We start from the raw sequence: 17,826 nt of genomic DNA, 5'->3' as shown, positions 1-17,826 counted from the left end.
TGACACTGGTCTGCCATTGGTGGCTGCGAAGTGTTTTTAGAGCCTGAGCCAAAAAAGGGCTTCACTGTCTCAGAGCAAGGCTAACACAGGGAGACCTTACTGGCACTGTTAAATCTTGGCAACTGCCTTAAAGCAGCTCTGTCCCCTCTTTTTTTGCTCCCTGCTTTTGTCAAACTGCAATCTCCCCCTTCAAAGGCAGGCACACTCCTGACACAAGACTGTTTGCTATCCAGAGGGCATAAACAGCTTGTCAGAGGAAGAAGCTGTCTTCATTCCCTGTGTAAAAACTTTTTATTACAGCCAAGAAATGTCAAAATTGAGGTTTACTTTTATACCTTCAATCCAACCCTGCTTACGTGTTGTGATAGTCGATAATTACATGATTGTGTGACACTGCTTCAGGAGTAGATCCAGCAGAGTGGCAGGGACTGATGATGACAGGGATCTTTTCTCTTCTCTTGCAGAGCCAGGGAGGTGCACACTGAGCAAGTGTAAAAAAAGCTCCTTGTTACCTTTGTGCTTTTCTGGGTGTTTGACATATGGATCACTTGCAAAAGTGCCAAGTACTTGCTGCTGCAAAGTGGGGAGCAGAGCTCTGACACAGACCAGACTAATGCACAGGGTGCAGCTGAGGTGTTTCAGAGAGGGATGGCCAGCAGAAGCATTTATGTTGTATATTTGTATATTTACAAAGTTAATATTTATAATGTAATTTTGTGAATGTTTGTGAAGGCCTGGGATGAGTATCTCTGACTGATGCTTTGTTTTTGGGACAAAGCTGGAAAGGGAGGGATGGGCATACTCAAATAGAAGTCCATCCACTGCCTCAGAAGGGCTGCTTCTGCTCTCTGAGCCAGCCATGTCCACTGATGCTGCAGTCATGACCACTTTATTCTGGCTTAAAGCTGGGCTGCTGCTAAGGAAGACAGTCTTTCCTTCCATCTTCCTTCTCCCAGTATCAGTGAGCCGTGGGAACTGAGCACAGAGGGACTGATCTGGTTGGGAACAAACTGGTTTTTACTAAGAACCGAGTCTTTTTTTACTGTGTTGCTTTCCAGTCATGGGGAAGGCTTGTGGTAGCACAGGAGAGACCATAGGAACAAGTGATTGGAAAGGAAGAAGAGAAGCAGAGCTAAACCCAGCTGCCTCTGGGAGTATAATCAACAATCCTGCAAGGTGCATACCATCTACAGTGAGATGATATTTCTGTTATGCATGTGCTTGTCTCATCCTGCTTGCTTGTCTGGACAGTTGTCTGTAGTTAATCTTCCCTGAGAGACCCTCCAGTTTCCATGAAGTTGTAGATTTCACGTATTGACAATCAAATGTGACTGGAAAGGACTGAGTCAGCAGTTTATGGAGGTGTGAAAGGTAAACTGTATTTACATATGCATGAAACATGAGCCTTATTGAATATCATCTTCTGCTGGATGCCTGAGGGAATGGAGCTCAGACTGGTCTCTCTCTCTGGCCTTCCCTGGAAGATGAAGGTTTAACAATGCCTCCTTCAAATTACTGAACACTATGGTTTTTTGCTGGCTCTTCACATATTCTATGATGTGATACAGTGCTGAATGCCGTGAAGGGTCTTTAAATGGCAAACAGCTTCCACCTGACATTCTCCTATCTTAAGAGCATTTGATTCCAATCTGGACCTGGATCTACTAGCAATTATATTTTGTATGAATTCCACCATCTTGCCTTTGGAGATGGCAGTGTGTTGATTTTTCTTCTATACCCAATCTCCAATGTACTGATTTCTGTTCATGAGAAGACTTGTATGTTCTCCTGTTATATCCCCAAAAGCAAAGAAGACTGTGATGGAGAGCCTCGATACATTCCTAGTGCTTTCTGAGGGCAGCCTTCCATTACTGTAACCTCACACTTGCATGTGCTCCGGGCTTCCTGCAGAGTTCAGGGCATGAAATAACTTCTGAAATTTGGACCCACGGGAAGAGGCTGAACTGGAGAGGACCCTGCACTAATGGTGGAGGAAGCAGAGGTGGCTGCTGTTAGCATGCTGAATTGAACAGCATTTCCATTCATTCCAGCTGTTTAACAGGATTACATGAAGAGTGGCTTCTGCCTGCAGACATTTAGTGCCTATGGAAATCTGCAGCTGTCTGAGTCGGTTATGTGTAAATCCAATGTCTCCCCTTTATGCATAGGAATTTATGAATGACGGAAACCGTGTGAATCAATTGCATGAGTAATTTTTCATGTGCTTCACCCGATGTCAGATTTGAGGGGGATTTTTAGTTAACTGTGTCTCTGGTCCCTGACAACTTCCCCAAAGAGGGAGGAGATGCTGCGGGATGGCCACTAGGTGTAGGAGTAGGATAGCTTTGGTGAGTGTGGATCCCCTTGCCTTGGGCAGGGGGAGACAGCCCCATGTGCAAGACAATGTGGAACTGGATGCTCTCATCTTTCACTTGGTCCTACTGCTCTTTCTGTAGTATGCCTATCTTGTGAAGTGGCAAGGAGTAGAAACTCTTCAACCTCAAGAGAGGGAAGGGAACCTCAGCACCCTGGTGCTGGGCAGCAGCAGATGGTCTAATGGTGGAGCATGGGATGGGGAGCTGGGACATCCAGCTCTATCCTGGATTCTGTGACCAAAAAAAAATTGCTTCACTTCTTCAGAATAGGCTGAGGACCATATCTTTGGATGACTCTTTGGGACACCTTTTTGGTGCCTGCTCCAGCAAGCTCTGTCTGAAGAGATGAGGCGGGTTTTACTGTGCAAGGCTGGTTCCAGTAGGCACAAACTCCGCACTGCACTTCCCTGGGGTGCAGGGAAGCCATTGTTGACAAGGAAAATAGTGGCATCTGTGTACTTTCCCTTTGAATTTTTAAATCCTTCTAATAGCCTCCCCTGCATTTCCAAATAGAGATATTTATTGTCTGCTTCCCTGACTAGATCTACCTCTTGGAGTGAAGGCCTTACTGACAGTCCTCCCATCTACAAACCATTAATTTGGATGTGGTCCAGCTCTGATATGGCAAGTGACCTGTTGCCAGGCTGGAGCTAAGCAGGAAGCCACTGTGGGTACTTTAAAAGTGAGATTTTAACTTCAAGTGGCACAGCAAAATGTGGAAACGTGAAATTATAGCTTGTATGAAGCCACAGAGCTTCATTTATGCTTTGAGGAGTTCCAACAGTTACAGCCTGGTGGCCGATGGAAATATCTGGATAAGGGCTGAGCAAAAAGCATGGCTGTCCTATGAGTAAGTAACTTTTCTGTAACAAGGAGCAGGAGGTGGTTATACTGCCTGGCCTTATAAAAGGGTGATGAAACACAGCAACAGATTGCCCAGGGAGCTGGTAGATGCCTCATCCCTGGAAGCATTCAAGGTCAGGTTGGACAGAGCTCTGAACAACCTGATCTAGTTGAAAATATCCCTGTTCATTGCAGGGGGGAGATGGCCTTTAAAAGTTCCTTCCAACTCAAACCATTCTGTGATTCTATGATCTCCATGTGTTAAGGTGTTCATTACAGGTGTTTTCCAAAGTCTGCCCATTGTGGTCCATGAAGTGTGTTGCTGCAGTGGCACGATCCCAGGAGGAGGCAGCATTTGGACCAGTCAGCAGCATCCAACTGCAGAAGGGGTTGGGGAAGCCCAGGCAGACTTGGGAACAAAGGAGCTGTTGCTCCAAGATGAAACTTTTCTCTGTGAAAGTCAGACAATCTCCCTATTTATTTGCAAGTGGCATTTGGTCACAGCCCTTTGGCAACATATGGAAACTGTTTAAATTAGCTGTATGAGCCATACGTGAAACAGATGCATATTCTTGAGCAGGCTTTTATCGTTGATGTTTGAGCGAGTGGAGGGTGCAGCTGGCTCACTTGGGAAGTGGGAGCATGTCCTCACCCAGATGTATTTAAGTGCTTGAAGCGAAACAGGCAACCAGCATGTTAAAGGATGTATCGATAAAGACCAACTTCTCATGTGCACCTACTACATAAATAAGAGGAAAGGATGTAATGACACTTAACTTCTCACTGCTTTCCTGGCTGCTCACTGCTGGTGCAGGATGAGTCGTGTCAGAAGAAGACTAGGTCTGTGACTTTCATGCTAGTGTCTTTCATGTGTATGCTGGTATATCGACATCCTACTTTAATGCTCTGAGGTGTGATCAGAGCACGATTCTGCACAATTCTGAGAAATCTTAGTAAACAGAGCATAATGAGATCTTGTTGAAGAGAACTGTGTTTGCTGTGACTTTTGGGTGTGAATCTTGAGAGGAATTTTGTATGGGGAGAAATTGCACCCAAAACTGATGCTTCTATAACGACCTGTGACAGCCTCTGAAGTTTGAAGCCCTAGAGCTCTGTACACCGGGAGGATTGTGTTGCTAGATGGTCACTGTAGTGTATGTGGCTGGGACAATAAAAAATGGCCTTGAATATTGAGAACATTGGCTTTATACATGCCAACTGCAATGGAATAGACCAGGGTGGGAGTCACTGAGAATGCAGTGATCATTGATGTTTGGGTGACTGAGTTTAGCTGATGTGGGACAGTAACACTGAAAGTCAAGAACAGAACACTTATGGCAGTGGTATTCAGAAAAGGATGAGGAAACAGTGAAGGCAGAGTGTTGGGAGCAGGTAGGGCTGGCAGGAAAAGAAGAGGTTTTAGGACATCAGAAAGAACTACCTGAAGGAATCACAGAATCTACTGGGTTGGAAGGGACCCACAAGAATCACTGAGTCAAATGCTTAGCCTTGCACAGGACCATCCCCAAAAGTCACACAATGGCAGAACACAAATCTCTCCTATGAGGGCAGCAGTGTGATTTTGTGTGCTGCACAGGGATGTCTGCACAGAGCAGTATTCGGGGAGGGGTGTGCTGCTGCTGGACTTGTAATCTCACCATTGTGAAGCAGACTTGAAGAGTGCTGGCTGGAGCAGGCAGGCTGGCTTGATCCTCTGCCGTGTGTCTAGCAGTGCAAATCCAGAGAGGTATTTGAACAGGCTGCTGGTAAGCCTTATGAGCCATAGAAGGGGAAGCAAGAGGTCCTGTTTACTCTATATAAATGTTGAGACAATCGCTTTTTTCAGGTTTTCTTACAGGACTTTAAAACAGACAGGGAATTACCAGAGGGGCATGTGGTGTTTTAGGGGCTCTGGAACCAAGTGTCTCTTTGAACCGAGTGTCCTTTCAGCAGCCTGTGCTCTGGGCTGTGTTGTGCTGAGCTACCAGCACAGTACCCATCTAGGGCATCACTGTATCCTGCAGGACTGTCCCCTTCTGAGAAAGCCACCTCTTTGAATTACATGACAGTAGAGAGCAGGTTTCAGTGACTGAGGTAAGTTACTTGGTAAATGCCTGTTTCTGGGCAAGATGGTGATCTGGGGAGTTTCCCTGAGGTGCATATACAGATGTGAGTACCCTTACTCAGACACTGATGGGCTGAGCCCTTCTCAGGCTTGAGGACAGCAGCAGCCACCTGGTGAGCACAAACAGCCCTTGGGTGGCGGGGATTCCCATCGCTGTAGCATCAAAGGCTTCAGATGTAAAACCAGTGCATTTTCAAACTGAAAAGTGAACCAAACAGCTGTTTCTGATGACAAATACTGGTACTTTGGTTTATGACTGAACCTGTGTGAAACATCTCTTGGGATTTGTTTTGACCTCTCCTTAATTTCTTCTTTGTTTGTTTGTTTGTTTGTTTTGTTTTGTTTGTTTCAGTCATATGTTTCTTTGCTGATAGTGAGACTCACCTGGAAGCATCCTTGTCGCAGGTGTTACTCTAGCAATGTTTTATGTACTGCAGGGGGTGGAGCACTTCATTTTACAAGGTTATTTTTAACTCCTAAATATTTGTGGTGAGACCAATCTAAGATGGTGGCTGGATTCTTTGCAAAGAAGGGCTGTGCTTCGCTAGCAGAGTGAGTGATTTCCACTTCTCCTGCTCTAGGTGCCTCTGTAATTTTCCATGTGTAGTATCTCCCTCTGCAGAGTGTTTGTAAAGTTTGTTTTTTAGAGAGAAGAGGGAGAAAGGAGATAAAATCTGATGGTCTCCTTTTGTTTTGTTTTTGGTTGTTGGTTTGGTTTTGGGTTTTTTTTTTGTTGGGAGGGGAAAAATACATTTTTGTATTTTGCTCCTTATTAACATAACATGAATGCCATGTTTCAAACTGTATCACAGCTCAGCATTTGCCTGGGACAGTTCTCTCCAAATCTGGAATTGCCTACTGCTTTGCTGTGTTATGCTATGAGACGCGCTCACCCATTTCTTCTGCTATCAGTCACCTCTTGCTTTTCCTTGATGCTGTGATTTTGCAGCTTGTGAGGGTCCCAGTCCTGTGGGTTGCTGAACCCCTCATTCCCTGGAGTGAGCTGTGGTCCTTGCTGGTTTGCAGAGCAGGAATGTGGCATTTGCCTTGCTCCTGATATCTCATGCAAAGATGGCTTTTTTCGTTTGTTCTGCTGGGACACCTGTGCCTGGATTGAGACATGAATTCCACTGTAAGCTGGGGATGCCTTTGGTTACATCCCATGCCCCCACCATGCCGTCAGTGCTGCAGCCACTCTGGCTACTAATCTCATTCTCATCTCTTCATTGTTGTGTTTTTGGCAATCCAAATTCCCCACCCAGGCCTGAGAATTTAACATCAGCACATTTGCATGACTGATCGGATTTGTCTCGCTTCTATGACGACATTGTTTCTATGGAAAATTAATGGATTCTCACGTTGTATTTTTAATGGCTGAAACCACCTCTCTGCCCACCCTCCCATACCCGAGCTTTCAGAGGGGAAGTCTGTAAACAGCTCAAATTAGCTATCCTCCATAAATAGCTCCCATTTTTTTCCTGCCTGCTGTCCATTTCTTTTTTCTCTTCCAACAGTGCTGCAACACTCCTCTCCTGGTGTTGGTGGAAGAAGAACAATGAGTAAAATGAGCCTATGTTTGCTTTCCTTGTCTGGCCCTTGAATAGATGTGATCTATCATGAACTCTCCCCTTTCATCCAGGACCATGTGGTTTTAAATTGTCAGCCTGCCTTAAAGTTTACTCCAAGCAGGCCTGGGTTGCTGCCTTCCTTTTTTGAGGATGCAGCTCAGTTAATGGCTCTGCTTCTTGTTCATTTTTGCCATGAGCCAATTTCTTCTGTGGGTGGGCAGGTGGCAGTGAATCTCCTGCCTATTTTGGGGTCACCCATTCCTCTACTGCAGTGCTTGGGGTGAGAACAGTGAAGTTTTGAAACCTAGTGTGTCTGGCCACCTGAAGGAAAAGCATCTCTCCCCAAATGATGCAATTAAATAAGCAGTAATGGTTCACTTTGCATTGTGAGCATGGCCAGTGAAACGTCCTGAGTGGGGGGACAGGGCTTAGCCACCGAACCGTTCCACAGGAAGTTAGAGTTAGAACAGTTTTAGTCTTAAATTTTTTTCTGTCATCTCTAAGGTTATATTTCTCAGCTTACTTTTGAGGAATAAATCCAGGGCAAGTCCCATGGTATGGGAATTTCCTGAGGAGGAAGTCTGACCTGGATGTCTCCTCTCAGAAGACTGAAGCTGGTGACCATAAAGCTCACAAAGTCTTATGGGACAGCTGCTGAAGGGTGTGCAATATTTTAGGTCAAGGTCTTCTAATTCATGGTATCAAAATCAGTAGTGTTGAACAAGAACCTGAATGCCTGAGACAGAAACTGCTGGCAGCCAGTTCCTGTGCCTGTCCTTCAGGTGATGATGGGGTAAGAAGGTGATCCCTAACCACCTTCACCCCTAAATGGTTGACTGCTGAAAATCAGGGCCTGGCTTCCCCACAAAGCAAAGGGAAAGGTCTTTTGAAAAGAGCTTGTTCCATTGCTGCACAGCTGGTTTTCCTTATTTTCCTGCCTACCCCAGTCTTGGCCTGTGCACTGTGGGTGTGCTTCCTGCTAAAGATCCTGCTTTCAGCCCCACAAGCCCAAGGTGGGGTGCTGTCTCTTGCTGAGAGTAGGTGAAGTTATTTGGGACCTCAACTGAGCTTTGTATTCCTACCTTCTGGTTTTAGGTCCAGATACCTGGAGTACCAAACCAGCCTGGTATCTCAGCCTGGAGGTGGTGTTTGCCAGTGGAATAGGCTTTACCTGAATGTTTTGGTAACTGAGATGCACTACTACAAATGGCAGACAGGAAATTATAGAAAAGTGATTGCTTAGTTATTTAGGACAAAAACATTTTCAGTTTTTTAAGCAAAAATGATGAAAGTAGAGAAACTAAGTGGTTGCTTTGAATTTTCATGGTGGGGGGAGAAAAGGGGGCAAGAGAGAATCTGCTCTGTGCTGGCAGAGACTGGGCTGAAGCAATGGACTGTGCAAAGTGTTACTTTCTGGATGCGATTGTTGCTTGGGGCTTTGGATTATATTAGCGTGGAAAAAATGCCTCCAAGGGAAGGGGCACAAATCACAGCTGGGCCAATAGGGAGGGAAAGAGGACTATAAAACAGGAAATCAATTTAATACTCAGTGGGTGTTTGCATCGTGCTCACCCTTCCTTCAAATTGCCAAAGGAAAGATTAATTAAAGTTATATTGAGCAGCAAAAATGATGGAGGGGGTGAGATGGGGCTTGTGTGGTTCAGCTTTCTCCATAATTAATTGACAAAGGCATTCTTGGATTTCATTACCCAGAACCTTGCTGTCTCCTGCTCTTAAAGGGCAGCTGAAGCAATGCTGGATTTCTAAGTCAGCATTGCTGCCTTGCAGGTTGAGCTAACTAGGGTCACTACATAGGTGCTTGGGGAAGAGGCTTCCTCTGTCAGATAGTGCCACTCTGCTATTTATGGGTCCTATCATTTCAGATCAGACACAAAATACTTTCATCTGCTTATGGTTTTGTTTCCTGTTTCCCACTTCTGTTAAGGTTGAGAGCTGTATGCACTGCAAGGTGGAGGTGTTGGTGAGGGTGCTGGTGCCTAGGTCTCTTCTCTGTCTGCTGCCTTTATTTAATCAGAATAACTTTTGAGCAGGATGTGATAGAAGCTGTTGGAGGCCAGGGCTTGTCTGGGCCGCTTGCTAACTGTCAAAAAGGGAGAGAATTGTACGTGGCTTCACTTTCCCTGTATCGTGATCCAGCTGCCATCTGTGTCCTTTCTGTACTTTTCATGAAAAGCTGCACCTGATCAGTGCTATGTTTGTGAGAGGCTTTTCCTGCTCGCATCAGCTGCTTTGCTGGGCTGTTGTGTAGTACTTTCTCTCTCTGGGTTAGACTTTGGAGACACCAGGGATTTGTCTTTGTGATGGAGTTTCAGAAGCCAAGTCCCATAAGCTGAGATGCAGCTCAACCTGCCAGGGTCTACCTATCTGTGACTTCTTCCCAAAATTTCCCTTGAAGACCTTTATTTGGTTTGATGCTGGAGCTTCCCTTAAACCTGGCTGAATATGAAGCTTTCTGTTCTTGTCCTTCTGAAAAGGAGCTGTGGCAGTCCTCTCTGATGCTGTTGAAATAAGCAGGGCAAGAGGAATTCTCTACATACTGTACTATCACAAGAGAAAGGTTTTGCTGTCTGCTCAGTGGTCCAAGGTCTGGCAGTCCTGGAAGTTTGTTTCCTCTGTTGATTTCCATAATAGATGGCTGAATATGCTCACTAGGCAGGACGGGGACATGTAGAGCAGGCTGAAGTTTTGGATTAACTGGATGCAGCAGTTCCAGTCTTTATTGGCAATGTGAGCACCATTGGCATGCCCACCTTCTGTTTGTCATTCACTGTTGCTCTGATGGCTTGACAGCACCTGGCTGTGGGATACTGCAGAAAACAACCTTTTTGTCTAAAAAATATGTCTCTTGATGCAAGACCAGTACTAGGTGTTCCTACAATCAATTGTAATCTATTGGACCAAGAAGGAGAGAAAGTGATTGCAACTTAGTGCATATGCTGGTTTGACACTTCTTAAACCAGCTAGGACAGAAGAAACAACAGCTGAGTTGGTTAAATCACATGAAGTTTGCAAATCAAGAGTTCATGTTTTGGTTTGGTTTTGGCAAGGGCATCTTGCCAGTTGACTTAAAGAGAGATACCATGTCTATTCCGATTCACTGTTGGCTTTTCCTCTGCGTGGCTCTGAACTTTGTGTAACTTGGAGAACAAACAGACTTATGAACACTAGCCCTCTTTAAAAGCAATTTCCCAGCAGTCTCTTCTACAAGCTAGGAAGGTATCAGCTCATGTGTGTAGGTAGCTAAAGACACAGTATATGTGTTTACTCATCATCCCTGGATACTCTAAAGAGTGATTGTTGCTTCACAGTCCACTAGCTAAGTGCAGTAAAAGAGTTGTTTTTTCTAGCCTACCTTATGTGCAGACTGTTTCCTCAAACACTAAGCAATTGCAAATGGAGAGAAGTTCATGCAAGAATGAGATGATGGGAGGGAATGGTATTGAGTTGAGAGCTAGACAATTAGGGTGGAGGGAAAAAAATGCTGAGCTGGGAGAAGTTGCAAGGAAAGAATCTCACTTTGAGGTGGTGGCACAGGGTGAGGACATGCTGCTTGTGCTTGGGAACAAGCTATGTCTGAAAGCCCTTCCCGGCTTTTGAGAAAATAAAGTGCTGAAATTGAGCCCCCTCCTCAGCAGAGCAGAGCATCCTGGCCGTGGTGAATTGGACAGGAATCAGGAAGGATACCTTTGTCCTTCAGGCAGCAGGAAGGGGCCAAGGTTGCCTGGTCAGGACAGCTGAGTGAGTTGTAGAGTTTGGTTTCACTTGCAGAGGAGTGAGGTCAAGTGAATTTAACTGCCTGTGGGATGTCTTTGTGGATGTCTGTCTGTCTTGAGGGGTAGAGATCAAGCTACATGCATTTGTGTGTCCATGATAGCTTCTTCCTAAAGTCTGTTTTCTGCTTACATGTAAAATGTGGCCAAGAGGCTCTGTGCAGACTGCATACTCCTTTCAGGGAGAAAAATTCAGAGATGCACAACCAGATCCCTATCTCATGTCAGCATTGCCATGGAACATACACTGTCACCTAGAGCAGAAAAGAGAGACCAAAAGTATTATGAAGCTCACACACCTCAATTTACTTCCCATGGAAGCAGGAGGGGTTAAACCAGTCCCTTGGGTTTTAGCACACCACATTACGGGGGAGCAGCTTCCTTAAACCTCTAAAGTGGTCTGAAGTATTGGGCAGCAGACATCCATCCCCTTGCAGTGCTCTCTTATGAAGGTGCAGGTGTTTAACCATTTCAGAACCCATAGAGGGAGCTGCTTTGCTGCCTGTGGCATGGATTTCCAGGACTGTTTGTTTACATATGCCCTCCTGCATTGCTCATCCTACCAGGAATGGGTTCATAGATCATCAGACTGGAGTGACTGCCACTTTTCAAAGTGGAAAAGAAGAAGACCTTGAGTGAGGAAGTAACCAGCAGCAGGAGAGTTATGAATTTTCAAATGAAAATATCATTCTCCTAACCTAATTATGGCAAGCATTATTGCTCATTTATAAGTAGACCATCTTCATAGACATTCCTACAGAAACTGAGACTAATTTCTGAAGCAAAATGTGCTCCCTGGACAGGGGAACTTCCCACTGAAAACTGAATCACCAAGTCCCTATTGCCAGGTATCCCCACTGATGCCAGACACCAGCTCTAGTTTGAAACACCCTTGCTGACTGGAGGGGTTTGCTGCCAGAGCTTCAAGGCATCTTATCCCCAAAGGTGTCCAGTGGGAAACTTCTGATCATTCCTACTGAGGAGAAACCAACTGATCGGGATAAAAAGGAAATGGCTGAATGTGGCAGTCCTGATGCTTTTCTTTCACTTATTGCTGCCACTTGTTTCCCATCTTCCTTTGGCTTCAGCATACAGTGCTCAGGACTTGACTCTATTTCCAAAGTGTTGGTCTGGGCTTTTTTCTCTCTCTTCTTGCACTGGTTTCTGACTTATTTTGAGGCTTTGTTTTCCCCTTTGACATAGTTGTTACTTTCCCTTGGGGAATGTGTTGAATTTTTTTCTTTAAGGTATAAATCTTAGCATGCTTCAGAACACTGTTCTGCTGGTTCCTGTGCCAGCAGGCAGTTCAGCAACAGACCTGTCTTCCTGCGAGGAAAGAAATATGGAGGTGCTGGGAACTTTGATCTGTTGATTTATTTTCTTATTGTTAAACTGCAGAGTGTGGCCAGCCCTGAAAATTAAATCACGCAGCACTCAGACCTGTCTGGTTGGGAAGCATCAGAAAATAGTCAAAAATAACCTGGTGTGGTTTTGCCAGCACATGAATAGTCATATTGCTGTTTGCCAGGAGGTGGCATGTGTTACTGTGTCCACATATGACCAGCACTCCTTGCCAGTAGCTCATGTTGCTCAGGTGGGAGGGACGTTGTTTTTCCCTTAAACTGTTTGGATATGGCACAGTCAATTCTAGAACAAAAGGAACTAACTGGTGTCCTAGGATCTTTTCACAATGTAGATGATGGAGAGCAGAGATCTGGGTGGGGATAGACATTGTGCCTTACAAATACATGCGAGACTGATCTCACAGGTGGGTTCAGAGCACATCCTTCAATTGCACTGTGAGACCCAAAAAGATAGTGTGGCTCATCACTTGGGTGACACAGCCGAGTCTGAGGCAGGCAGGCTCTGTCGGTTACCTGGTAGTGGCATCTGTTGATGCTTACAGAACTGGAGATGTCAAGGTTAATAGTGCAAACACTTCTTCCTTGTGTATTTTTGCACTGGGTTTATGTGGCCAGGTTTTGGTAGCAGGGGGGCTACAGGGGTGGCTTCTATGACAAGCTACCAGAAGCTTTGCCCATATCTGGTAGAGCCAATGCCAGCTGGCTCCAGAATGGACCTGCTGCTGGCCAAGGCTGAACCAATCAGGAATGACAGTAACACCTCTGTGATAACATACTTAAGAAAGGGAAAAAAGTTATTGTGCAGATGAAAATTGCAGCCAGAGAAGAGCAGAGTGAGAACATGTGAACAACAACGTAGACACCAAGGTCAGTGGAGAAGGAGGGGGAGGGGGTGCTCCAGACCCTGGAGCTGAGATTCCCCTGCAGCCCATGGTGCAGACCATGGCGGAGCAGCTGTACATGCCAGAGCAGGTGGATGCCCAAAGGAGGCTGTGACCCTGTGGGAGGCTCATGCTGGAGCAGGGACCTGCTGACCTATGGAGAGAGGAGCCAGAAACCTGGCAGGACTTGTGGCCATGTGGGGGACCCATGCTGGAGCAGTCTGTGCCTGAATGCACCCCATGGAAAGGCACCCACATTGCAGCAGTTTGTGAGGAATTGTTGCCCATGGGATGGACTCACATTAGAGAAGTTCATGAAGGACTGTCTCCCGTGGGAGGGACCCCATGCTGGAGCAGGGGAAGGACTCCTCTCTCTGAGCAGCAGCAAAAGCAATCTGTGATGAACTGACCGTAACTCCCATTTTCCTTCTCCCTGTGCTGCTGGGGGGGGAGGAGGTAGAACTTGGGAAAGACGGAGGGGTTGGGGGAAGTTGTTTTCAAGATTTTACTTCTCATTATTCTGCTGTGCATTTTGTCAGTAAGAAATTTAATTAATATTCCCAATTCGAGTCTGTTTTGCCCGTGACAGTAATCAGTGAGTGTTCTCTCCTGGTCCTTATCTCAACCCATGAACCCTTTGTTATATTTTCTCTCCTTTGTCCAGTTGCAGAGGGGAGTGAGAGAACAGCTTTGGTGGGTGCCTGATGTCCAGCCAGGGTCAACTCACTACAGTCTGTACTGGTACAAGTAGTCATGAGGTACCTCTGCTTGGGGACCCAGGTATCATCTACATACAGAGGTTGTGAACACAAGTGAAAACTGAATTTAAGTTGTGAGTACTGACGAAACAATTCTGAAGCATCTACTTAGGTTCACATTGCTCTTTGTTTTCCATGCCTATTGCTATACTGCACTGTAGGACACCTGCTCAGCAAGAGCAGCATAACTGTGTTAGAGCTGTATTAGAAGAACTGAAAGGAAGTCTGTCAGTGTGAGCTGTGCCAGCCAGCTGCAAATTCAGACAAGGTCCTTGAGCTGGTCACTTACACAACTTAGTGTGACCGTACAGAAAGAGGACCCCTTTGGCTCAGGGTGGTAGACATAGTCTTCAATCCAGGTTCAGATCCCATTCAGCACCTAAAACCTGCCATTTCTTAATGAAAGCTTCAGTAAGTGAAAGAGTCTGTGTTTGAGGTGGAGTGGGATGGAGGGAGCTTTCCTGGGAGGCAGGTATACCTGTTTCCAAGGCCTCTCTTTCTGGTCAGTCTCTGTCACATCTGGTCCTGATGGGCGCTACAGAGAAAATTGCAGGGGTCTTCCATAGCATGCAGAGGGGGACTGCTTTGTTGATCCCTGTCATCAGGGGAAATCTGTAGCCTACACTCATGCTGGAATAGGGGTTTCCTGGCAAGAGATCATGGCAGGCAAATGGATGAAAATTTTGCTCCAGCTTGGTGGCTGGAATAGGAGAAGGGAATTGTTTGGGGGTGTTGGGGGGGGAGGAACAGATTGGAGGTGATTTGCAGGGAAGAGCAGTGAAGTTTTTAGAAAGAAGACAGTGTGTGCTGTCACATTGCTGGGGACTCCCCAGAATGTTACTGTAGAAGATGAGAACTGCGAAGACATTGGTGGTTTTGGACCCTATGTGGGGGGAGCACCTGCAGAAACTGTCGAGCTTGTCCTCTGCCCAGAAGGAGGTGTTCTTCCCAGTGCCGTCTGCCATACTCTCCTGGCGTCATGGAACCTCTGTGCTCAGCACACAATTCAGACATCAGCATGTGGACTGTTTTCCTGGGGGAGAAATGTGCTGAAAACACAGTCAGCTTGCCAGGCTGCTTTTTTCATTTGGGTGCAGAATTTGTTTGTCAAACACAGTCATCTTTCCCCTTTGCCCTAGCAGACAAACACTGTGCAATTGCATATCCTGGGAGGTGGTGAGGTTAAGCATTCAGGTGGTTGGTGCAGGTTACCAGTCTAGCATAGAATCAAACTCTCTCATATTGATTCCATCAACCTCAGTAAGAGCTGCTCTATTCTTACTATCCAGAGCTATTAAAGCATCTTCTCAAAGAAAAGCTGGCATGCCATTGTAACGTGTTAAAGAGTTTGCACCTGGGTGTACACTGCAGAGCTCTGCCAAGAGAAACACTGGTTTCCAAGCTTGTTAGCCTGCTGTTTGGAGATTTAAATTTTTTTGTTTGGTTGGTTTTTGTTTTTTCTTTTTGGAAATCCTCCCACATTAAATTAAAAAGGAGATCTTGGTAAAGGAAATCAGAAGGGAAGATTTGAGATGCTTCATTTGCCAGCAGTCTCTGAACTTGTGACCTTTTAAAATAAAGTACTTGTGCTTTCCTGTGGGACAGCTCCATCGGGATGGAGGCAGGCTTTCAGGCTTTAGGAAGGGGCCTTTGACAGCATAGGAGAAGTTGCAGCGCAGCATTCTCAGCCGGGACTTCCAGTATGGAAAGTTGTTCAGCTGGTTGGGGACTGTGATAAATCATGGTTCCCCTGGAGCACGCTGGGACTGCAGAGAGCTGGAAATAAATGCTAGGGAAATTCAGCTTTTGTAGTGGGCTATCTTTCAGGATGATGTATGGCTTTGTAACAGAAAGAGATTCCTTTGCTAGGGCTGGGAGAAAACTGCTGCCTTCCATTGGAAGGAAAACATAACAATTCTGCTGATGTAAATCCACGCTGCAGGCTTGCCCTGAAAGATGTGCTTTGGCATGGGCTGCCTTGGCCTGAGAAACAGACTGTGGTACTAATGGAAAAGAGCCACAGAGAGCCCAGGGTAGTGGCAATAGTTTGGGACTGAAATGGAATGGTAGGTTTGATGAGAGGGTAGGGAATAGGGGTGGTAGTTGGCCAGTATAGTAATGACTTACCAAGGGTGGTTGGAGAGGGAATTGGATGGCATGGGGTGCCATTTGCATCTCTGCCTCTTGACTGCCACATTGTCCTGAGCAAGTAATTTCTCTGGATGGATAAAATGTCTTCTCTTCAAATTGGAGCCTATGTCACTGCTTTTCTCCAGACCATTCCCAATCAGCTTGGGATGTTTGGCTGTGCTCGTAGACTTGTTACCTGATGGAGATCTGACAGTGTTTTAAATTCTATGCTCTGCGTGAGGGCTTGGATTGCCCAGAAGTTGAGGAGAGCCTGAGTTCTGTGTTCGTGTAGCAAACAGAGCTTCTCCCCTAGTTATAACTGATGTCAGTCTGTGTATAGGTTTGTCTACACTAACTGTGTCCTCTCCTGGAGCTGGGTTTTGGTAGCACTCTTAAGGAGACCCAGCCAAAGAGCTGGAGCCAGCCTCTTCTTCGGCTGTCTCCCATCCCCCTGCTGTGGCCAGGTTGCTGGGAGACAGCTTTGTCCTGGGAAAGGGAGAAGCAGCAGAGTCACCCTCTGCTCATGCCAGGACTCTGCTGCTTGTAGTAGGCAGCAGGCAAAGAATTCTTGCCACGCCCACATCCCAGATCAGTGACATTGGCAAATGTTGTGCTGACTGAGGTGCTGAGATGCAGAATAGGGGAAGCAAGTGCCACATCAGAACCAGCACCATGTTGTGTCAGAGAAAACTCTGAGTTAACTTTTCATTATTCAGTTGCCACTGAATACCAGAAATCTGATTGCAGGTTTCTGATATTCAGGCAAAGGTCTGTATTCCATTTGGTCTTGGCAATAAAGTGAGATGATCAGCAAAATACATTGGTTTCTCAGGCCTAACGTGCTTTGATCAGTGATGTTGGTAGTGTAGCAGTGGGATTTTTTTCCCCTCAAGTAACATAAATGTTTTTGTCTTAACAAGAGAAAAAAAAAGCAATTTCATCAAATCTGGTCACTGTTGCAGACAGTGACTTGGTGTTATTCCTTGTCTGAGTTCTCTTGAACTGTATCATCTGTTAATTTGCTCTGATTTTTCTTATTTTTCATCAGCCTATACAGACTTCTTTTCTGGGTTTCAACAGCTCTCTTTGTAATCTGTTTGTTATCTCTCAAAGATCTGTTTTGCTTGGTCAACTGCCTCATTGCCTGTGTTTGTTTTGTTCAAATTCCCAAAATGGTAACTATACACTGTGCAGCATCAACTCGGTCAGGATATTCCAGGGATATAATTTTTTCCACTCAAATGATTTCTAGTCTGTTTCTCTGAGCTATGAATGTCAAGTTATCAGCTTGTCTACCTTATTTTCCTGACTTCTGGCTGAAATTCAAATATTTTTACAAAATTAAAAACTCTGCAAGTTTAAATATAGGTAGCTAATCCACAAGGGTGATTTTCCAGTGAAGTGGAAATGGTAGGCTGGCTCTCAGCTTGGATTGAGACCAATGCAGTGTGTCTGGGTGCTAACTGAGTGTGTGGGGTCCTGAAGGCTGTAGCCTTTAGATATACACTGCTGAGCTTGAGTGCTTCACTGCTGTCCTCCCATCTTATGCACATTGTTAGCAAGGGAATGGTGCGGGTGCAACATCTCAGGCAGGATCTGAGCTGTGACTTAGCTAGTTCCTTCACAGGAACTAGGACAATGCCAGTGCCAAACCTTCTGTAGGCTTTAATCAAGAGTGAACACCACCACCTGGCTGAGAGTCAGACCTATAACAAGTGACACAAGGAATCTCAGGTAATCTTCTCATCTCGGTGGATCTACATTGTAAATTAAGCACTGTCGTTTGGATACCACCAATGTCCACTCTGTACTTTTAAAACTGCAGCAGTGTATGACCTTTTTCTGGTCCATGAAGTCATTGCCTTTTAGGTGCCTTACAGGCCCCCTGGGAATTGTACTTTCCTTCCAAAATAAAAACTAAACTAATTGCACTTTTTTTCTCTCCAGCTGCCTTTTGGGGAGATATCGCTTTAGATGAAGATGATCTGAAG

General features: G+C 45.6%; 1 protein-coding gene across 2 annotated transcripts in view; it reads left to right on the top strand.

Moving 5' to 3' along the window:
* The window catches only part of TLL2 (tolloid like 2), a 90,751-nt gene that overhangs the window by 16,284 nt on the left and 56,641 nt on the right, over window positions 1–17,826 (top strand). The window contains exon 2 of one of the 2 annotated variants that reach the window (XM_017807204.1): window positions 17,783–17,826. The exons of the other annotated variant lie outside the window; for it this stretch is intronic. Coding sequence (XP_017662693.1) covers window positions 17,783–17,826 — 44 coding nt within the window. The remainder of the gene's footprint in view (window positions 1–17,782) is intronic. 2 annotated transcript variants of the gene reach the window in all.

The sequence above is a fragment of the Lepidothrix coronata genome, unplaced genomic scaffold (assembly GCF_001604755.1).
Source record: "Lepidothrix coronata isolate B3197 unplaced genomic scaffold, Lepidothrix_coronata-1.0 Scaffold17, whole genome shotgun sequence".
NCBI classification, from domain to species: Eukaryota; Metazoa; Chordata; class Aves; order Passeriformes; family Pipridae; genus Lepidothrix; species Lepidothrix coronata.
This window is presented reverse-complemented; position numbering and strand designations above follow the sequence as displayed.